Here is a 22,961-nt window from a genome sequence, read left to right on the forward strand (position 1 = left end):
TGAGCCAGCTGGGGGGCGGGGGCAGGAATGGGGGCAGGAGGATTACTCTCCTCGCTCCCAGCAAGTAAAATTAGCTTCCACTCGGCTCCCTGCTGCCGGGCCTGAGCTCCCGAGGCCAGGCAGCTGTCATTCCATCCAGCCCAGCCAGTGACTTCCCAATCTGTCCCCTGAGTAGGGCGGCGGGTTGGGGAAAGAGCCTACACACAGGCCTGGGAGGGGGCAGGGGCAGCGGGAGACGGAGTTGGGATGGAAGGTTTCAAGCCTGGGGCCACAGAGGTAGGGAAGGGGTAGCCTTCGCTATGAAACCTCCAACTGCAGAGTGGCCCCCTCATGCCAAAATTAGGTTTCCCCCTCCTCAGCTCCATGACATTGTCTGGAGAAGGCACTGGGCAGCCTAAGTCAGGACAGCTCCACAGCACCCCGCCCTCCAACACTCATCTCAGTATCTGCATCATCAGCCAAGACTCCCCAAGCATACCCTCACCCAACCCCCAAGCAATCCCATGTCAGGGAAACAGTAAACGCCTCCCCAGTGGGCTGGAAGGCTCCCAGGACAGCCCCGAGTGTGCACACCTCTGACATAGCACCTGCCTCACTGTGGAGCATCTACTGTGTATCTTTCTTCCCCACCTCCTCCCACCCCTACAGGTGTAAAGCTTGTGTGCTTCATCTCTGGGACTCTGGCCCCTCCTCTGGAGAGTCCCCACATACACTACACTCCCTGTGTTCACTGAGGCCAGGCATGGTGGCTCACGCTTGTAATCCCAACATTTTGGAAGGCCAAGGTGGGCGGATAGCTTGAGCTCAGGAGTTTGAGACCAGCCAGGGCAACGTGATGAAACTCTGTCTCTACAAAAATTACACAAATTAGCAGGGTGCGATGGTGTGTGTTTGTAGTCCCAGCTACTAGGGAGGCCAAGGTGGGATGATCAGTTGAACCGAGGAGGTTGAGGCTGCAGTGAGCCAAGATTGCGCCACTGCACTCCGGCGTGGGTGACAGAGTGAGACAAAAAGTTCATTGAGGCCAGGTGAGGTGGCTCATGTCTGTAATTCCAGCACTTTGGGAAGCAAAGGTGGGCAGATCACTTGAGGTCAGGAGTACGAGACCAGCATGGCCAACATGGTGAAACCTGGACTCTCTAAAAATACAAAATTTAGTGGGCATGGTGGTGTGCGCCTATAATCCCAGCTACTCTGGAGGGTGAGGCAGGAGAATCGCTTGAACCCAGGAGGTGAAGGTTGCAGTGAGGAAGGATCACACCACTGCACTCCAGCCTGGGAGACAGCAAAACTCTGTGGAAAAAAAGAAAGTTCATTGAATCTCTGAGCTAACACTGCAGCCCACATACCCTCCCAGCAAGTACTCTGGACTGGGTGCGGGAATGAGAACGGGGCACCAGGAAGGGTGAGGGTAGACAATGATCTAGGAATGAGAAAATTCAACAATCATTTTATTTAGCTCTTTGGTGCCAACACAGTGCCAATGTACCCATATGCACACCCCCTCCCCCAAGGCTTACAGTCTGAGGAAAAAACACAGTTCCCACCCAGCCTGGGACGAAACTAGACGACCTCATTGCGGGGGCGGGGAGGGAATGATCGCCCCCCACCAAGGAAGCCAGAGAACGCCACCAGGGCACACAGGTCGCCTCTGCTAAGTCTGTGGGTTCCCTCTGGGCTGAGCGCCGGCAGCAGTCTGGTCTCCCATCCCTTCTTCTGGGTTCCTTTCTCAAGGGCCAAGCGCGCTCTCGAAGAAGTCGTTTGTATTTGAGGCCATCTGGTGGACAGCAGGGCATATAACCGAGGGATCAAAGCCGGGCTCGCCTCCCGCGGACTCGCAGAGACTGGGCTGCGCCTGGGGCGAGGAAGGACGGACCAGAGCCACCTGAGGCCGAGCGGGAGCCAGACCCAGGGATGACGGTCCTGGGGTGCCCCCCTGCACCCCGGAGGGAAGGCAGCGCGCCCGGAGCAGTCCCAGGCCCTGCCCCTCGCTGCACCCGCGGAGCTCCTCAGGTCTCCATCGCGCCCCTCGCACCCCTTGCCCGCACTTCCGCCCCAAGCTGGTGGAGGAGGGAGGGTGTCCGCGGGCCTCCTACAGTCACCGGCTTGCTGCGCATCGCGGGTGACCCAGCAGCCCCCCGCTGCTCCCGAGAGTGGGACGGGGCGGGCGGATCAACCCCCAAGCCGGGGACGGCCACAGGCCAGATCAGTGGCAGGATTCCTCCGACTCCAAGAAAGGCGAGGGGGAGAAGCAGGAGGACTCGGATGACTCTGGCACCAGGGAGGAGGGCGCCCGGTCCTCGCCGTCGCCGGGGCGGTCGGGCCGGGGGGCGGCGGGCGGCGCGGGGCAGGGCCCGGTGCCCGGGAGGACGCGGGCGGCGGGGAGCGGCGCGCCGTCGGGGGCCGCGCTCAGCAGCTCCTGCAGGTACTTGATGTAGCGGATGGCGGCGCGCAGCGTCTCCACCTTGCTGAGCCGCTTCTCGGCCAGGGCGCCGGGGAGGTGGCCGCGGAGGCGCGCGTAGCCCTCGTTGACGCACTTGACGCGCTGCCGCTCGCGCTCGTTGCGCTTCTGGATGAAGGCGGGCTCGAAGGGGTAATCGTAGACCCCGAAGGCGCCGGGGAAGGGCACGTAGGGGAACACCCCCGCGTAGGCGTCGTAGTAGGGCGGCTCGGAGGGCCCCGGGTACAGCAGGAAGGGCACGTTGCCCAGGGGCTCGGCGCGGGGCAGGGGCGCCTGCCGGGGAGGGGGCACGATGCTCAGCTGCATGCAGCCGGGGGAGCCCAGGGGCCTCCGGTCCGCCAGCGCCCGGCAGAAGTTATTGTTCATGGTGCCGCGTGGAGCTGGACCCGGAGAGAGTCCCCCAGCGAATGGCCCCTGCTTGGGGTCTGCACTGGTCTCCACCGCTGGGGCGAGTCACATCGCTAGCAGCAGCTCCGGGGTGCCAGGACTTGCTAGGGCCTCTTCTCGCCCTTTAGGGTGGCTTCCGAGAACTCCCTAACACGAGCCATCGCCCTGGACAAGTGTGGCCCCTCCCAGGGGGTCGGTGCCCGCCTTCTCAGATCCAGCCCATGGCGCCGCGGAACTCTGAGGGCCGTCACCCCGCTCCACAGCACCCATGGGCACCGCCACAGAGCCGTGCGCCCTGCCTCTTCCTGCCTTCCAACATGGGCACCTCCGGCCTAAACCCCAGGTTCCATGCCCCCCTCCCCTACCCCAGCGCCTGGTTGTTGGTCCTCACGGCCTCGAGAACCCTGGGCTGTCAGGGGTGCTCACGCTGATGGCTGCTGTTAGGAGTGCGCCAGTTCGGCGGAGGAAGTCCGGAGAACATTCTAAAGAAGAGGAGAGGAGAGTGAACATATCGGTTAGGAAAGGCCTGTATTATGGGCTTCTTTGTATCATCCTCACCCACAAATGGGACTGTAAGCCTCAGGAGGAGAGACAGTTGGCTGCTGAAGGGGCACAGATCTGGCTTAAAATCTTGTGCCCACCCCTTTAGTAGTCGGGTGACCACTGTGAGTGGTGGTTTCCGTAACGGAAGGACAAGGGAAATATCCTCCACAGGATATTAATAAGATATGAGAATCAGATGTGAAGAAATATATGCAAAAACACCTCCTAAAGGGCACAGCTTATACAAATGCCCAATTTGGTCACGTCCCTCGAGAGTGGGAATTAAGTCTCATCACTGATCCCTTCCAGGGCTTTACATCTAGAAGGAAGTCTGAGACTGTCTATTGAATTAGCAGCAGCAGCCATCAGCCAACAAGGGAAGCCATCTCTTCATGGAAAGGAATGCCTCTTTGATTACAAGGTAGGTGTTGGGCCGTTCAAAGCCCTCTGCCTGGCATAGACAGTCATCAAAGGATCTTACCCCTTTCCAGATGGTCCGGGAGACACCGTCTTACCCCACCCTGGGTTTCTCCATGGCACCTGATGGAGGTGTCCGTTCTTTCACCTGCGTGCCCCAAGCCTAGCCCGCCCCTGTCAAGTAATGGATGCTCCACAAATACGTGTGGAATAACAGAGAGGATTAGGCAGAAAGCTGGGCTTGTCAGGTTGGAACTGATTACGCGCAGCCTTTCATAGGCTTTAGGAAGCTGTTATTTCAGAAATAATTGGTCTGTGTTGAGTTTAGGTGCCACCAAGCTTCATTGCATGTGGTTATCAGATCCGAGCGAGGTGCCATTTTGTCTGGGAAGCCTCTCTGATCCCACTCCTCCCTCTTGTGTGTGTCTGCAGTGTCCCATGAGTGCCATCTTAGCACGTATTGAACTATTATTTTTCTCTTCTTCATAAAAAAAGCTCAGGACTCAGCAAGTGAATGAGTGATGGGCAGCGTGACGCCTTGGCCACGGGGCACAGCCTCCCCAAGAGACAAAAAGGGCTGGCTCTCTCCCTGACAGGCGGCAAAGTCAGATTCCTGAGAATGTCTCCTTCTGCACTCTCTCACCTCTGTCCTTTTTGCAAGCCCCGAGTCTGTTTCCAGCTGGCTTTGTCCACCACACTAAATGAGGACCAAGAAAAAGCAACAGTGATTCTAAGCATCACGGACTTAGATATGCTCTCAAAAGTGAAACCAGGCCGAGCCCAGTGGCTCACGCCTATAATCCCAGCACTTTGGGAGGCTGAGGTGGGTGGATCACTTGAGGGCAGAAGCTCGAGACCAGTCTGGCCAGCATGGTTGAAACCCCGTCTCTACTGAAAATACAAAATCTAGCTGGGTGGGCTGGTGGGCGCCTGTAATCCCAGCTACTTGGGAGGCTGAGACAGGAGAATCGCCTGAACACGGGAGGTGGAGGTTGCAGTGAACCAAGATCATGCTACTGCACTTCAGCTCGGATGACAGCAAAACTCCATACACACACACACACACACACACACACACACACACACGTGAAACCAAATATCTGAGAATTCAGGACAAATTCACATATCCCTCCCCTTCTCAATGGCCTTCAAAGGCTCCCCGTTGCTTTCAAGAGAAGGTTCTAGAAAATGTCTCTCAAACAGACCCTCAGATCTATCAGGTCAAGTCTTCTCTGGAACTCCTTGCTCTCCTGATCTCACGCTTGGCTTACGCTGGCTCTGGTCCGGGGGGCCCTCTCTACACCTCTCTGCTTTACCCAGAGTCCAGCCATCCTCGATTCCAGCTCCTACCCATCCTGACTGCCCGAGCTCTCCAGCTTCCAACATGGGTTGTGCATTCTAAGGTGGCAAATTCTTTTTGAGGTTGTGCATTCTAAGTCTTCAACCAGAATGTAAGCAGTCGGAAGGCAGGGGCTAGGGCTTTTATTTCTCAGGTAATGCCTATCGGTCCCTTGCTCAGTGCTAGGCACATAATGGGAGCTCAAAATGATTTTCCAGCAGTGCTCTTTATGGGATCCAGATTGCACTCTCCCATATGATTTCTGTCTATTCATATTTGATTTAATTTTTTTTTTTTTTTTGAGAGGGAGTCTCGCTCTGTCACCAGGCTGGAGTGTAGTGACGTGATCTTGGCTCACTGCATCCCCCTCCTCCTGGGTTCAAGGGATTCTCCTGCCTCAGCCTCCTGAGTAGTTGGGACAACAGGCTCGCGCCACCACGCCCAGCTACTTTTTGTTTTAGTAGAGATGGGGTTTCATCATGTTGGCCAAGATGGTCTTGATCTCTTGACCTGGTGGTCTGCCTGCCTCAGCCTCCCAAAGTGCTGGGACTACAGGCGTGAGCCACAGCACCCGAGCTTGACTTAATTATTTAAATTTAATTTGATAGAGGTCAGAAGTTTATGACAATTTTAACAAATACAACTTACTATCTGTTCATGTTGATTCATTATTTATAACTTATCTGTTTTCCTCATATACTATTTATATTTTTTTCATATAACAATTCAGAAAGGTGATTCAAACAAGAAATCTCACAGCTGGACTATGTATTTCTTGAGCCAATTTTGTCTTTACTTTTAGAAAAGAACTGATAGGCCAGGCGGGGTGGCTCGCGCCTGTAATCCTGGCACTTTGTGAGGCCAAGGAGGGAGGATCACTTGAGCACAGAAGTTTGAGACCAGCCTAGGCAATGTGGCAAAACCCTGTCTTTACAAAAAAATTTAAAAATTAGTGGGGTGCAGTGGCACGTGTCTGTGGTCTTAGCTACTCAGGCGGAGGCTGAGTTGGGAGGATGGCTTGAGCCCAGGAGGCAAATGTTGCAGTCAGCCGAGACTGCACCACTGCACTCCAGCCTCGGCGACAGAGTGAGATCCTGTCTCAAAAAAAAAAAAAAAAAAAAATTAGAACGTATAGGCCGGGCGCAGTGGCTCATGCCTATAATCCCAGCACTTTGGGAGGCCGAGGCAGGTGGATCACTTGAGGTCAGGAGTTTGAAACCAGCCTGGCCAACATGGTGAAACCCCGTCTCTGCTAAAAATACAAAAATTAGCCAGGGGTGGTGACATGTGCCTATAATCCCAGCTACTAGGGAGGCCGAGGCACAGAATCGCTTGAACCCAGGAGGCAGAGGTTGCAGTGAGCTGAGATCGTGCCACTGCACTCCAGCCTGGGTGACAAAGCGAGACTCCGTCTCAAAAAAAAAAAAAAAAACAAAAAAAAAACACAAATACAAACAAAAAAACCTTACAATCTACCTGCCGGGTAGCATAGGTGAGTACACACCTGCAAGGGAACTGTGTTCTGCTTCCATCACTGAGTACAGAAGCCGAGGGGCACTGTGTAGCCCATGACCATTAAGCAGCATGATTTTCATTCAGTAAATGTATGCAGAGGGCCCTGCGTGTCCTGGGACTGCCCTAGGAACTGGGATAGAACAGTAAACAAGCATTGTAGTGAAATAATAATAATGGTGATGATAATCATAGCTGCACTTATTATGCATCATGTGCAAGACACCGTGCTAAGAGCCTGACATGAATCATCTTGAATTCTCACGCCGTCCTTGAGAGGTAGGTGCTAATATTATCTGCTTTTACTGGTGAGAGACTTGAGGCCCATGAAGGTTAAGTCACTTTTTAAGGCCCCACGGTTAGGAATTCGTGAACTAATAAAGGCTAATCTACCCCTCAGTTTCCTACCTCTCCCTCCTAGTGGCTTCTCATCTGATCAAAGGATGGGAGAGCTTTACGTTGACCTAACAAAAGGATCTTAGTAAATTATAATTCCCGCTGGAAAGGAATTATAATTATAATCCCTGGAGGGGATGTCCCACTGAAGATTCAAATTATGATGCTGTTATTTAGCTTCTGTTCTGATAAGAGAAGTACTGCAGGTCACCCTGGTCGTCTTTTGGGAGGGTAGCATCCCCTTGAAGATGTGCTTGGAGGGTGGCCCATGGGTTTCTGCTGCTGGGAAGATGACGACTGGAGTATCGTCAGACTGATTCAAGCAGCAGAAGCCCCCTTGCCCGAGCTTAGAAAACCTGAGCAGAGACCCCAGGAGCATCGGTCAGTAGCAGGGAACCTACTCATCCGCTAGGTTCATAGGACTGGGCAGAACCAGCTGTCAATGGCGCCACCGTGTGGTGATGAGAAGCAATGGCGGCTGCCCATGGATGAAATTCCCATGCCGACCCCACGGGTGTCAAAGTCATCACTTCCTGTGACAGCTCCCTTTGGGGACTGTGGGTCCCTAGATCTTCTGGAAAATTCAGAGTAAGAGAAGACCCCTTAGGAAAAGCTACTGAGTTTTCTGTCAACATCTACTAATGTTCTCCCTGTGTTTGTGAAGCAATTCATATCACCTAAACTTTCACTATGTACCAATACATAAAATATGTATTAATACAATTAGATGTACTTTGTTTGAATAAAAAATAGCACATTGCATCAGCATTAGGCAACTTACTATAAAAATGTGGCTCCGAAACAGTGGAAGAGCTTTCCCTTCACTCTTAGCCCCCATGGCTAGCTGAATGAACCCCCTGATTGCCTTAGGTAGGCACAGACTATTAGTTGCAGGCAACGCGGTCCGCCTTTTTAAGGGGCCCTGGTTCCTCTCTGGGACAGGAGCCACTCCTCGGCCCCAGCAACCCATTCATCACCAGCTGTACTCTAGTTTACTTTGCTCTGGGAAACAACCGGGCAGATGTGCTTGGCAAGAAGTGACTGCTGTGTCCCCCAAGAGCTTTCTTTGTGATGCAAAAGCTACACTGAGCTCTTACGTCTGAAGTCTGTGCTTCAGTTGTACCGTGCACAGTTATTGTGCAAAGAACTTTCTAATCCTCAAATCTGACTTGCACGAGAGAGGGTGCATTGCTAGCACGGGTCTCCCGGGCCTCCTTTGCAAGGCCTTGCTGCTTCTAGTTGTGCAGCATCCTATTAGCCCCTTGTTGTCCCTATTGCCAGAGGGTCTCACTGTCCACACCCCCAGGGATGGCCCATTATCATAACTTACTGTCGATGGTTTCATACTCATCCCCTGCCCATCTCTCCCAGGCCTCTCCCTGGTGCCCAACGTTCTCCAGGGCCCTGTCTCCCCACTCTCCTCAGCCTTATGCTCTGTGCGGGTGACAGGCAGCCTAAGGGCCCTCTCCCCAGGGCTCTTCCTGTCACTGCCCCCAACCCAGGCTGTAAACTGTGAGCCCAAGAACTCTGGTCTCATCCTTCTTTGAGACACACGGTAGAAACTCAGTGTTTGTTGCTTGACACTGGTGGGAAGCCCTGGGGAGACGAAGGCCGATGTGAACTTGAAGAAGCAGACAACATGATTCCACTTTCCAGCTTCTCATTGTCTTTGCTGGGACTGGAACCAGAGCTGGGGGTCTGAGGTCAGAAACTGGCTGAACGTGTCTCTTTCGGCAGGGAGCCCATGGCTCTGGGGGAGGTACTGGGGAACGTGATTCCATAGTCTTCTTCTCCTACCACTCTGAGAGATTTCTGAGAGTTGACTGGTCCATAATGTTGCTTTTGAGAAGCAGCAGGGAGATTGCTTTCATAACCTCCCCTCTACCCACTGCTGCCAAAAGCTGGGAACATTTGTAAGGAAGCCGAGGACTCAGAAAGCCAGAATTCATTCATTAGCTTTGTGGCATCCTCACTCATCCCCCTGCCTCCAGGCAAGGTGGGTGCTTAAACCTTTCCCCTGAGGGCTCCATAAGTTGATAAATGCAGCTCCCCGCATGCCCCTCTGCCCCTCCTGGGATACCCACATTAGCATTAGCCCTTGGAGGGCACATTAGCATCAGAGGCTCTGCGAAGCCCTTTGAGTAAAGAATCCTGTGTGTGCTTAACCCCCAAATTCCCAAACGGATCACAGAACACTTAAAAATAAATTGTCTTAAGCCTACTAACATCAAATAGAACACCCTTCAGGAAATTCTGCCTTTAAATATCCAGGATAAATATATATTTTGGAAAACAAATAGGGGCCGGGTGTGGTGGCTCACCCCTGTAATCCCAGCACTTTCAGAGGCCGAGGTGGGAGATCGCTTGAGCCCAGGAATTTGTGACCAGCTTGGGAAACTTGTGTTTCTAGTCCTGTTTAAGTCTTACTCACCCCTACATTTCCCTTTAGGAACTCAGTTTTGTAAATGGGTTTCAAATAGGGTTCTGTTTTAATTTTGTAGACCAATAATGAGCAGTGTCAATTTATTTTGCATTCATTAAGCAGGCCATCTTTTTATCACTAACTTGAAAAAAATCTCTCATTAAATATCACATTCGTCTTTCATTAGGTTCTGCATACTTTTGTGGAGACCCTGTCTCTACTGAAAATAAAAGCAATTAACTGGACTTGGTGATGCACGCCTGTAGTCCCAGCTACTCTGGAGGCTGAGGTGGGAGTTGAGCCCCGGAGGTGGAGGCTGCGGTGAGCTGTGACTGCACCACTGCACCTGGCTGAGTGACAGACCCAGACCCTATCTCAAAAAAAACCCCAAAACAACAACAAGAAACCAAAGAGGAAATCCTACCGTCTCCCTTTCTGTTCACATATCTGGTGAATATTTCTAGAAGGATAACCCCACCACCCCCACCATAAACACAGTGAACACTCCAGACCCCATATTCAACATAAACAATCCTTTCAGAATCTTGATGGATATAGTTTCAACGTTGATGGGAGAAGGGGCAGCCAGGCCCTGTGCCCATGAGCCCACATGGCACCTTGCTGGGTTAGAAAATGATGCTTCATGCTCTGGGTGGCTGTCGAGCTGTGCAGGCGGGATTCCAGCCCTACGTGCCCCTTAACCTGCCCTGAATGAGGCAGTACTATCCGTGGGTCCCAGAGCCTCCCACGGCCCTCCATGCCATCCTCCCTGCCCCCAGTTTGGAAACCTCTGTTGCTTCCCAGCCACCTGTCTGCATCCAGTTTCATGAAGGAAAAAGCTCACAGAGCTTTGACATGGGCTGAGCAAGCTGAGTCCTCAATGCGGCATCACTTTGCTGAGAGTCTTAAAGAAGAGAAAGAGGGTGGAGAAGGAAGGGCTAGCGTGGATTAGGTGCCCTCTGATGCCTGGCGCTTTGCGGCATGCTCTGCTTTCCCTATCTCATGTCATCCTCACACCTGCGAGGAGCTATTACTGTTCCTGTTTACAGAACAGAAGAGAAAACATGCTCAGAGAGGCTGAGCGGCTGCTCAGGGTCACACCGCTGGTCGAATTCACCAGAGTCTCATTGGGTTGATATATGAGGACTTTCTTGGCTGGGCAGGGGTCCCCAACTTTTTGATGAGTCATGATTGTTACAAGATCTCCTGGGGGCCGGAGTTGGGCGAGGAGCTTAGTTCTTCCCAGTTCCCTGAATATAACTGGGCATTTGCAACGCTGTGGAGTCATGGGAAGATGTTCCCAGAGGCAACTAGCCCCACTTCCCAGGAAAAATATCAGGCTTCTACCTTCTAAACTCTGAGCATGGGCTTTAGATCAACTGGCTGGGATGAGTCCTGGTGCTGCTCTTACTGGTTAAGTAGCTTTAGGCCAGTTGTTGATTTCTGTAAGCCCGTTTCCGCATCTGAAAAGCGAGGGTAATAATACCTGCCTTAGAGGTTACTGTAAAGATAAAGGTAACGTATGTGAGCCACGTGGCCCCTAATAACAACTGAATTAATGGCAGCTGTTATTATTTCGGAAAAGCTCCCGCAAGCTCTAGGACCCTTGTATGTAGCTAAGAGAAGTCCAGAAGGGCAGGTGCCCCACCAACATTGCAATGGGCACAGTACCATGCTCACACTCAGGAGATTCCTAAGTCACATCTGCCCTCACAATGTCTGAAGGGAAAATTCTACGCATTAAGTATCTGTTTTTTTTTCCCTCAAATCTTTGAATGAAAAGGGTAACTGAATTCAAATAATTCTAATAAATTGGATTCATTCAACCGTGTGTTCTATTGCCTGCCAATCCACCTACCAAATAACACCTCCTGAGCTCCTTCCAGGAACCCTTCTGGCGACCCAGCAGAGGACAACGCCAACTGCTGTCCTCAGTTTAGTAGAGGAGTGAAGGGCCACGTTAGTCACAGTGCCACACACACCTAGCACTTACCTATATGTCAGTCGCTGCTCTAAGTGTGCCACAAAACTCTCGTTACAGCGCTATGATGTCAGGACGGATGGTGTCTCCATCTTACAGATGAGAAGAACAAGGCACAGAGTGGCTAAGCAACTTGCCCCAGGTCACACAACTGACAAGTGTTGATCTGGGATTCAAGGGATCCTTTCTACACTCTGGGACTGAGTCGGCATCGTCATCTGTCCAGGGATGCATCTTTCTTAGCCCAGAAGAATAAGTCTCAGATTCAGAAGAAAGTCCGTTCCCTACATTACTCCTACTACCCCCAACCCCCAAGGGGAGGAGGAAGAGTCTATGGCTCAGGAGCCGGACTCCTGGACTCTTGTCTCAAAGCCACCAGTAAGTGCTAATGTGACTCTGCTCAAATCTCACAATCAGATAAAACGACTCCTTACTTTGCCTTTCAGGGAGTAGAAATACCTTCTGAGGAGTCCAGCAGCCTCAGTGGGGGTGGATTTGGGGGTTGCGGAAGGGAAAGGTGAGACCCTGGCCAAAACTGTGACTGGGAACCCAGTATTCAACTTGGTCTCTCTGGCTGAAGTGACTCATACTGCTGTGCAAATGCAAGTTACTATGCTTCCTGTTTTCATCACTGGTTGCACACAGTAGGTGCTCAAGGGTGTTTTTGAACACTCACAATGAATCAATGTTAATTTCAAAGAAGACAAAGAGGAAGGAAAATCATCCTATAGACACAGTGAAGTCACGGTCAGGATGAAACCAGGCAGCTTTGCAGATGAAATCAGTTTGAACCCCAGAAATTCAAGCTGGGCATGAGCCTCCCTTGATGAGGAGCAGTCGGCCTTGGAGCTGGGTTCATAGGTTGGGAAGCCAGGGAGGCTAAGGTTGAGCAATGAGTACCATGGAATCTGCCCCCGAGGGCGCTGCCTGCCAGCTTCTGCCCTTGAGCCTCCCACCCATCATCACCTCTGTCTGTGCCCGGCCCTCCTGCCCTAGGCTGCAGTGCCGACCTCAAGCAGTGAGTAATGTCCTGGGGCCCGCATTATTGCCAACTCAGGGGAACAGAGGATTCTCACTCGCTTCTCTACAGAAGGAGTCTCCCTTGCAGGTGATGGGTATTTCATGGGGGGGAAAATGCCCTTAGGGGCCACAGAACAAAAGTTTGAGTGTTCCCAAGGAAGGTGGGCCTGGTAGCCTCTCCAGATAATATGAATAGATCCAGAGAATGTGAAGGTGGGAGGTGACTGCAGCTGCAGGGCTGCAGGGGAGATGGCGTCTGTAATGAGGGAGGGAGACTCATGAACTCACACTCTGGATCTCATTCGAGCCTCAGGTGTCCTTGTGAAGTGGGTGTCTGCAGCCCCCACTCCACAGGAGGGACCAAGGCCAGGAGAGCCTGGACCTGCGGCCAGGGTGGACCACGGCCCTGGTTCTCCACTGCCTGCACCCCAGGTTCCCTTCCTGGCAGCCAAGGCCCTCGCAGCTCCCTCTGCATGCAGGCCGTCTCTGGGATTCTCCAGCCTGTCTCATGCCTGCGGTTACCCATATTTTAGAGGGAACTGGTACTCTCTGAACTTGTCGTACCCTGGCTTACGACCAGGGACTCTGGAGCCAGCCAGATGTGTCTGAGAACCCTGGCTTTGCCACTTCCCAGCGATATCCCAGGCCTTGTGCAGGCCTATTCCGTTTCCTCTTCTGTAGGATGGGGAGAGCCACAGCACTCACTTCCTGAGGCTACTGCCAAGTTCAAGGAGACCGTGCATGAAAACACCTTGGCATGCTTCGTGGCTGGGAAGTGCTCGGGAATCAACACCTGTGCACACTCCCAGGCCTGCCATCTAGGTTCCCAGCAGTCTGCCATCCTTCTCTCCAACCTTCTCCTCCCCCATATCCCCAGATCGGCCCTCAGCTGCAGCATGAACACAACTCTTCCTCTTCTCTCAAGCAGCCTCTGCGCTCTCCCCTCCACACCCATTGGAGTGCAGTGACACAATCATAGCTCACTGTCACCTTGAACGCCTGGGCTCAAGCAATCCTCCTGACTCGGCCTCTGGATTACAGCGATGCACCACCATGCTGGGTTAATTGTTAAAAATGTTTTTTTTTAAACAGAGTTGCCCCTTTCCGGGAGAATCGGCCCCTTGCCTTTCCACCCATCCAACTCCTACTCCTACTTCTGGGACCCGTTTGGGTCTTTCTTTGTCCGCAGAGCTCTGCTACCCTCTCCTGTTCCTGCTCTTTCTCCCTCTCCCTGAATCCTGAGCCTTGGTGTGTTGGCTCTCAGTGGTCATTGTTGGTTGGCGAGCTCTCGCCTTGCCATTCACCTTGCCACGCTTTTGCGTCTTGCTCTCTCAAGGAGCAGGAGTTCCTTGAAGGGAAGGAACGTTATGCCCCCTCCGTATCCTGCAGGCCCAGCCCTGCCCTTGACACATAGAAGGTGTCCTGATGCGGAGGGGCAATCGAATGGCTGCTGGATGAACGGCAATTGCTGGGCACAGGTGAGTGTCACCAATCCGTGACTGTTATAGCAAAGCAGGCGCTCTCACGAGCCGTGTCACCTTCGCTTAACGTCTGTGGTACAGCAGCGGGCTAGAGGTCTGGGCCTGAAAATGCAAAGTGCCTTCTCTGGGAGCAGGATTAAAAGCACAGGCCCTGAGTGGGAGAAAATGCTGAGTTCTAACGGGACAGGATCTTGGCTCACACCACAGGGAATGAGACTGGTATTTACTAGGCACCTACCATGTGCTAGCAATTTATTTATTTTATCTCTTCAAGTTCCTTTAGCAATTTTTAAAGTCAATTTTTTTTTTTTTATTTTTGAAACAGGATCTCACCTTGTCATGCAGGCTAGAGTGCAGTGGCCTAATCATAGCTCACTGTAACCTTGAACTCCTGGGTTCAAGCAATCCTGCTGACTCAGCCTCTTGATTACAGCGACACACCACCATGCTGGGTTAATTGTTAAAAATGTTTTTGGAGAGACAAAATCTTGAACTCCTGGCCTCAAGTGATCCTCCCATCTCAGCCTCCAGAGTGGCTGTGCTTACAGGCATGAGCCACTGCACCCCGCCCTCCCTTAAGTGACTTTCTCCTCCCATTTTACAGGTGGAGAAACTGAGGCTCAGTGAGCTTAAGGGGGATCATATTTTTAGTTAATAGCAGGATTAAAGACAACAAAAATATTTGTGTAACATTTATTCTATACCAAGTACTAGTCTAAGCACTTTACCCGTTTGATTCTCATGCAGTGCTGTGAGGCATACACCATTATTAGCCCAGTTAACAAGTGAAAGGACAGAGACCTGGATATGCAAATGGCCCATGGTCCCACAACGACTAAGTGATGGAGCTGGGGTGTGAGCCTGTCAGTCTTTCCCGCCACCAGGCCCCTCACCGCTGCCCTGCACCTCCTGAGCCTGCTCCCAAGTTCAGACCCAGGCCCAACTCTCCCCCTGCCCAGACCCTTCACATTAGCAAGTCCATGGGAAAATGCCCGCTCAGTGGCAATGCCCTTGGCAGCATAGTGGATCTCGCCTGGGTGCCGTGGCCCCAGCTAGCAGGCAGCTTAGCTCTGTTATCCTCTCCTTTGAGTAGGAAAGCCATCAGGGGTGACTTAGCCCTGAGGAAACAGTGTTCCTGGCCTCCCTCCTCCAGGCCAGGTGGGGCCATCACTGTTTCAGGATCAAACTCGGGCACATCCCTCAGCCACCATCTTCGCGCGGTTACCTTGGGGTTTGTTCCTCCAGCAGCGCTGTTCCTGATCGGTGGCTCTTGAACCTCCTGGGGGGGATTGTGGAATCTCGGGGCTGCCCGCCTGCCCAGCAGCGCCTTCGGCAGCCTCTGGCCAGGCTTTCCTGCCACAGCACCGGGAACCAGGTACACTTTACCTGATTCAGCTTCAAACAGCAACACACCCAGAAGGGGAGGGAAGAGGGGCGGCAGGGGGTGGGGGCTTCTCTGATCTGGGATCAGCTCCCAAGGAGGAGAGAAGGCCACTCCTGGCCTCCTGTGATTGGCTGCCCCGAGTCTGGGCAGGCGACAAGCAGCTCCAGGCTGGAGCCTAGGAGGAGTGGGGATGCTGTCCTCCAGGGCACTGCCCTGCTGCTGAGAGCCAAGGGAGGGTGGCACATCTGGACCAGCTGGCAGGGAGCCTCAGATAACCTCTGAATGGAAGTCTGTGCAGCAGGAGGGACTTGAATCAGCGCGTAGGAAACGCATCGTGAGCGTGAAGGGCGAGAGACCCAGGAACACGCAGGGAGTCTCTTTTTATGGGGGAAGTCCTTATGGTCAGGAGAAGCCCACACTCTTTCTGGAGTGGTTTTCATGATGCCAGTTTGCAGGTGGGCACTGTCAGGTGATCACTGGCACTCCTGGGGTTGAACCGGTGACTGGGAGGGCTGCTGCGGCTCCCAGGGAGACAATGCGGGGCTGGGAGGGCCATCGCACAGCTGGCCCCGCCAGGGACTGCAGGGCAGTGGCACTGCACGTGCACAGAGCTGCCTGGTGTCAGAGCTGGAGGGGCCCATGGAGGTCACCAAGGCCATCTTCCCCAGTGGCCAGCTGAGGCCAGTGGCACCCAGAGAGGGAAGAGGTGTCCCAGGGATATGTGGCCCACCAGATGAGCCTCTGCCAAGGTGAAGGCCCAGCTCTGCATGGCGGGGCCTGTGGCTCTAGGGAGGAGGCCTGTGCTCGGAGCCGAGAGACCTGTGTTCCAGCTTCTGCCTCCCCACCGTCCCACCCTCACTCCACATCCATACTCTGCATTGTTTCTCTGCAGAGAGAAAAAGCCTAGGGACTGGGCTGAGGTGCCACGGGGACCTTTCTCGGTAGCAGCAGGGAGGTCCTCCTTTCCGCTGCACAGAGACGTGCGAAGAAAGACAACCACAGCCACTGAGCACTCATGACATGCCAGGCCCTGCTCCCGACTCGTTCACACACACTTACCCTCACCACACCCCATCAGAGAAGGCACTATTCCCGTGTTTTAGCTGGGGAAACGGAGACAGATTGATTCGCCCAAGGTCACACAGCGAGGAAGCGTCAGTGCTGGGACTGGACCCTGGCGGTCTGGCTCCGGGGTCTCACTCCCCTGGGGTCTACACTCCCGGCCCCTGTACCAGTGTCCTTCTGGGTTTCTGGGTGTGGATCCATCCGGGACCTGGTCTGAGCTGCCTCTCACCCCTGCAACGGCAGAGCCTTGAGCAAACCCTCTCTTCACCCTTTTCAGCCCCAGTTGGTCAACAGGCAGACTGAAATCTAGAGATTCTGTAGTTGACAGATGTGGGATCTGAAGGTCCCTTGGAGGGCGGTTGGCTCAGGGCGCCCACACTGGCGCTGTCAGCATGCAGCGGCTTCCACAGCTTCTGCCCTTTAGAGCACCATTTGCACTCACCGTTTTCCTGATGGGTTTCTTTGTATGTGCTCACTCCCCGGCACCTTTTTACTCGTCCTTAGCATTAATATCCACAAAATCATGAAGTGTATGTGCCAATTATGTTTTTTTCTAATATATTGAACATAATTACATAACTACTGCTAAAAAGTGTTTTTCTGGACACCACCTAAAATCGCCTCGCCTGTGTGCACCATGCTTTGCTAGACCATGGGCTAGTTCAATGTGCTCTGTCTGGAGAGGATATCTAGAGAGACTGAGGATCAGAGAGGAGGCCTGTCCTGCCCAAGGTCACACAGCAAACAGCAGCAGAGCCAGGGTCAGGGGTCCTGATTCCCAGCCTGGAGCCTCGGCCTCCGTGTCTACCTGGAGGCAGGAATCAGAGGAGCCCCCAAACCTCTAGGAGCTCAGGCGCCCTCAGACGGTGCCTGTAGGTTGGCTCTGTGCTCAGTTCCACGCCTGGGGACAGGGGAGCCGGAGGAGAAGTCACCCCACCTGGAAGTGTGGAATCCAACCTCAACAAGGGTGGGATCTTGATGAGGGGTCAGGGTTTTCTGGAGCCTAAAGGGCCCCTGGTGACACTGAGCAGGAAGTCCCTGTTGAATCTGCGAACCCTGACGTGATGGGTGGAGGTTATGCGGTGACACTGCGGAACTGTTCTAAGCGTTTCATGCACGTTCACGATGCCCTCCCGCCAACAACCCGGTGCAGTCAGTAGTTGATAGCCCATTTCGCAGTGAGGAAACAGAGGCATGCAGATTTTGAATATTTACTCTAAGCTGCCTAGCTGGTAAGTGGCGGAGTCGGGATTCGTGCCCACAGTACTGAACTCAGCGTACGTGCTCTCAGCCACGCCACTTACTTTACTAGCTGGAAGATGGGTCATTTAGGGAGCTTTAGGCCCCAGCGCCTGCCTCATTTGATGAGGATTTACTGCAGGCTAGACCCTGAGGCCTGGTGTTATTACAGATAGAAACTACCAACTACTGACTGCACCGGGTTGTTGGCGGGAGGGCACCGTGAACATGCGTGAAACGCTTAGAACAGTTCCGCAGTGTCAGCGCTCAGTGAGTGCCGGCTGTTCTCGGTCAGGTCACTGCTATCACTATCACCGCATAAACTCCACCCATCACGTCAGCGTTCGAAGATTCAACAGGGACTTCCTGCTCAGTGTCACCAGGGGCCCTTTAGGCTCCAGAAAACACTGACCCCTCAGCTAGATCCCAGCCTTGTTGAGGTTGGATTCCACACTTCCAGGTGGGGTAACTTCTCCTCTGGCTCCCTGTCCCCAGGCGTGGAACTGAGCACAGAGCCAAGGCTGCAGGCAGGGCTGGCTCTGAGGGCGCCTGAGCTCCTGGAGGATTTATACAGGCTAAGCCCTGAGGCCTGGTATCATTATAGATGAGGAAACCAGCCCAAAGGGGTTCAGGGATTGCCAAGGGGCAGAGCTGGGTTGAGAACCCAGGTGGCTTCTGGCTTTCAGACCATACTCTGTCCACAGCACCTACTGACCCCTGCAGCCACGTAGGCACTGCCTGTGCAGTGGGAAACAGATGCTCCAGTGTTAGACAGTAAATGCAGGCTTGGGGCATCCCCCTTCCACCCGTCCCATCACTTCTTCAAGCTCAGCTATCCCCTCACCCCCTAGAGCAGGGCCTGAACTGTGAGAGCTGGTGGGGAGATGAGGCAGCTCCTACCCAGGACACAGAGCCTCATGGGGCAGCCTGGCATTAGCTGCCTGCCTAGTACCCAAGACCCGGCACCCACCTAGGTGTGCACACATCTGGAGGGCCTGTCCAACTCCAGCACTTCCAAGAGCTTGTAGGGGCCCCACCCAGTGACTCCTGCCGATTGCTTCTGGGGCTAAAGTCCAGAGGAGCAGACATATCATGGCCTTAAGGCCCTACAGGGCTCCATAAAGAACTCATGCCTTAGGAAGTGGGAGCCCCTGATGGCTCTGGAGGGAAGTGACCTGGTTGGATTAAAAGCATGCTCTCTGGCACTTCCGACAAGAACCGTAATATCTGATAAGAAACGAGGAGGCATGAACTGGGGCAGTGGTAACGGGCTGAGGGGAGGGGACAGATCTGAGGACTATTTGGAGGTAAAGTTGGCGAGACGTTGTGATTGTACAAGAGAAGAGTCGAGAATTGATGACCTTCAGGTCTCTGGCCTGAACAACTTGGTGGGTGATGGTACCACCAGTTAAGAATATAAAAGAAGCTGCTGGGCACAGTGGTTCACACATGCAATCCCAGCACTTTGGGAGGCTGAGGCAGGCGGATGACTTGTGATCAGGAGTTCGAGACCAGCCTGGCCAACATGGTGAGATCCGGTCTCTACTAAAAACACAAAAATTAGCCAGGCATGGTGGCTCGGGCCTGTAGTCCCAGCTACTCGGGAGGCTAAGGCAGGAGAATCACTTGAACCCGGGAGGTGGAGGTTGCAGTGAACCAAGATCATGTCACTGCACTCCAACCTGGGAGACAGAGCAAGACTCCGGTCTCATGTGTGTGTGTCTGTGTGTGTTTATATATATATATAAAATTTTATATTACATATAATTAGCTTATTTTATATAAAATATGTATTATATATAAAATATACATTATATATTTATGTATAAAATCTGTGTTATATATTATATATATAAAAGCCAATTTCAGGACACAGGTTGGTTTAATCTTAGACATGCCTATTTTGAACAGGCTCTGGGGTGCTGAGGAGCACAGTCCAACTGGGAACCAGATATGCAAGTCTGCAGCTTGGGGGCTGGTCAGGGCTGGGTTAGATAGAGAAGTTTGAATAAACACCATGAAACTGCAAAACAGAATAAACTTCCAAGGAAAGTACTTACAAATTAAGTTTTAGATTGAGCCAAGTAGGCTGAGCATGGAAGCCTGGGAAACTAACATTCAGCGGGAAGGGAAGGGACGGTCAGAAAGACTAAGGAGACCCACGAGGCCAGGTCCCAGGAGCCAAGCGAAGAGCGTTATGGAGGGAGGATCGGCATCACCAAATACAGCGGAGAGGGCCTGAAGGACAAGGACCAAAGACACCCTCTGGGCCTGGTGCTCACAGAGCCAGCTGTGACCTTGCTGGGTGCAGTTTCAGAGGGGTATGGAGGTCAAGGTCAGCGGGCAGGGGCATGGGGTGAATGACTGAGTGCACAGAGACAGGGAGGAGACTCCACTGTGGCCAGGGCTGGACCTGGAGCCCCTGGAAGTTTCTTAGGACAAAGACTCGAGCATGTTACTAGGCTGAGAAAGGCCAGTAAACAGGGCAAGGTTGGAGAAATGATGGAGGTCCCAGGCAGTATTGGGGGGGTTGCAGAAATAATGGAGGTCCCAGGCAGTATTGGGGGGTTGGAGAAATAATGGAGGTCCCAGACAGTATTGGGGGGGTTGGAGAAATACATAACGAAGGTCCCAAACAGTATTTGGGGGGATTGGAGAAATGGTGGAGGTCCCAGGCAGTATTGGGGGGGTTGGAGAAATGGAGGTCCCAGGCAGTACTGGGGGGATTGGATAAATGGTGGAGGTCCCAGGCAGTATTGGGGGGGTTGGAGGAATGGAGGTTCCAGGCAGTACTGGGGGGATTGGAGAAATGGTGGAGGTCCCAGGCAGTATTGGGGGGATTGGAGAAATGGAAGTCCCAGGCAGTACTGGGGGGATTGGAGAAATGGTGGAGGTCCCAGGCAGTATTGGGGGGGTTGGAGAAATGGAGGTCCCAGGCAGTACTGGGGGGATTGGAGAAATGGTAGAGGTCCCAGGCAGTACTGGGGGGGGTTGGAGAAATGGAGGTTCCAGGCAGAACTGGGGGGATTGGAGAAATGGTGGAGGTCCCAGGCAGTATTGGGGGGGTTGGAGAAATGGAGGTCCCAGGCAGTACGGGGGGATTGGAGAAATGGTAGAGGTCCCAGGCAGTATTGGGGGGTTGGAGAAATAATGGAGGTCCCAGACAGTATTGGGGGGGGTTGGAGAAATGGTGGAGGTCCCAGGCAGTATTGGGGGGGTTGGAGAAATAAATGAAGGTCCCAGACAGTATTGGGGGGATTGGAGAAATGGTAGAGGTCCCAGGCAGTATTGGGGGGTTGGAGAAATAATGGAGGTCCCAGGCAGTATTGGGGGGATTGGAGAAATGGTAGAGGTCCCAGGCAGTATTGGGGGGGTTGGAGAAATGGTGGAGGTCCCAGGCAGTATTGGGGGGGTTGGAGAAATGGTGGAGGTCTCAGGCAGTATTGGGGGGGGTTGGAGAAATAAATGAAGGTCCCAGGCAGTATTGGGGGTGTTGGAGAAATAATGGAGGTCCCAGGCAGTATTGGGGGGGATTGAAGAAATGGTGGAGGTCCCAGGCAGTATTGGGGGTGGGTGTTGGAGAAATGATGGAGGTCTCAGGCAGTATTTGGGGGGGTTGGAGAAATAATGGAGGTCCCAGGCAGTATTGGGGGTGGGTGTTGGAGAAATAATGGAGGTCTCAGGCAGTATTGGGGGGGGGTTGGAGAAATAATGGAGGTCCCAGGCAGTATTGGGGGGGGATTGAAGAAATGGTGGAGGTCCCAGGCAGTATTGGGGGTAGGTGTTGGAGAAATGATGGAGGTCTCAGGCAGTATTTGGGGGAACTGGAGAAACAATGAAGGTCCCAAGCCATATTTGGTGGGGCGAGTTGGAGAAATGATGGAGTCCCACGCAATATGGGGTGGGGGGTTGGCTTTGAGCAGGAACACACTACCCCCAAGACTAGCAAAGGCAGTCAGGATGAGTATGAAGAATGATTTAACGATGGGGGTGAGGGAGTAGAGATCACTCAATTTTCTTGAAGTCATAGGCAGGATTTTCTAGGAGAGGGAGAGCGGCGACAGGAAGGTTGCCTAGTGGCCTCGAGTGGATTATTGGCCCTCGTGGGGGAAGGAAGGGGGCGGAGGCCACGCACCTGCCAGGGCACCCCAGCCTCTGCGGCAGCACCGGGCTGCCCAGGGAGGAGCAGGGAAGTCAGACTGGGTGGGGTTGGGGTTTTGCTGGCAGATGCATAACGATGGATACCCGAAAACAAGAGGAGGAGGAGGACCGGGTCAGGCTGGGTGGAGAATGAAGGAAAGGCCAGGAGGAAGCAGGCTGGCTTCTCCCTCTCCATTGGCCTCCCTGAGAGCCACACGAGGGATGAGTGCTGGCCTCTAACCGTGGAGACCAATTCTAAGGCTCAGGTTCTCAGGCCCAACCCCAGCCAGTTGTTTTTCCAGGTGGGACCAATCTATTACAGAACAGCGTGGTGAGTGGGTTTGAGGGGAGACAGGATTTCTGAACACAACGGCACCAAGTTCTGTTCCTTTTACATCACATAAGATGGGATGAAGAACGTCACTTCGTATCTTTTCCATCATCGGCTGCAGGGGTCTTAACATCTGTTCCAGCTGTCAGCCAAGCAGTGCACTCTCCCCCTGCTGGGGATCTCCACCCTCTCATATTCACAGAGACAAAGTGTGAACACTCATTCTGAGATGTTTGGTTACTGGTTGAATCCTCAGTAAAGCGAACAGTCACTCCTAATATTTTATAAATGTTCATACACTGGACTTATAGTTCGACTTATTTATAGTTAACAGCAGTTGTTTGCTTCAGACCAAATCCTTAAAAGCCAGGCTGGGTCATCTGCAGGGCTTAGCCAAGCCTCAGAGAAATGTAGCACTCGCGGTTTCCCCCAGGGCATGTGGTTTTACAGGGGAGGCCAGGCAATGTCAGACACCGACTTCTGGACTGGTTATCCTTGGTAAGTCAGTACGCCCACCTGCCCACCTTTGGAAAGCGCTGCTTTTGAAATAAGAGCATCTCCATCCTGAAAGAATAAAATAGCCCAGTGTAGCTTCCACAGCAGTACTTGGCCCTGGTAGGCGCTGAGCAGCTGCCCACTAAAGGAACAGATAGAATGCCATCAGTACCGACTCCCCGTCCCAGCCTTGCATTTGGGGCACCTCTCTCTCTCTCTTGCGAGCCCTACCACAAACTTCCTCAGTGCCCTCCCTCAGGATCCCATAATCCACTTAGTCCCCTCTCAGCGGTGTCCCTCGTTTCCAATGCCAACCAGTCTCTGCTCCTCCTGGGAGCCCCATCTGCA

The 22,961-nt window shown here is 53.2% G+C and overlaps 1 protein-coding gene across 1 annotated transcript; it reads right to left on the reverse strand.

Annotated features, from left to right (window-relative positions):
• Positions 1 to 1,424: 1,424 nt before the first annotated feature.
• Positions 1,425 to 15,283, reverse strand: ASCL5 (achaete-scute family bHLH transcription factor 5). Its single transcript, XM_021677339.2, has 3 exons — positions 15,185 to 15,283; positions 13,025 to 13,027; positions 1,425 to 3,330 (listed from the first exon to the last, which is right to left on the reverse strand). Exon 3 carries the CDS (start codon positions 2,825 to 2,827, stop codon positions 2,207 to 2,209), a length of 621 nt encoding a protein of 206 aa, XP_021533014.2. The 5' UTR covers positions 2,828 to 3,330; positions 13,025 to 13,027; positions 15,185 to 15,283; the 3' UTR covers positions 1,425 to 2,206.
• Between the last annotated feature and the right edge of the window lie 7,678 nt (positions 15,284 to 22,961).

This window comes from Aotus nancymaae, unplaced genomic scaffold (assembly GCF_030222135.1).
Source record: "Aotus nancymaae isolate 86718 unplaced genomic scaffold, 86718_ANA_hifiasm-v0.15.2.pri h1tg000039l, whole genome shotgun sequence".
NCBI lineage: Eukaryota > Metazoa > Chordata > Mammalia > Primates > Aotidae > Aotus > Aotus nancymaae.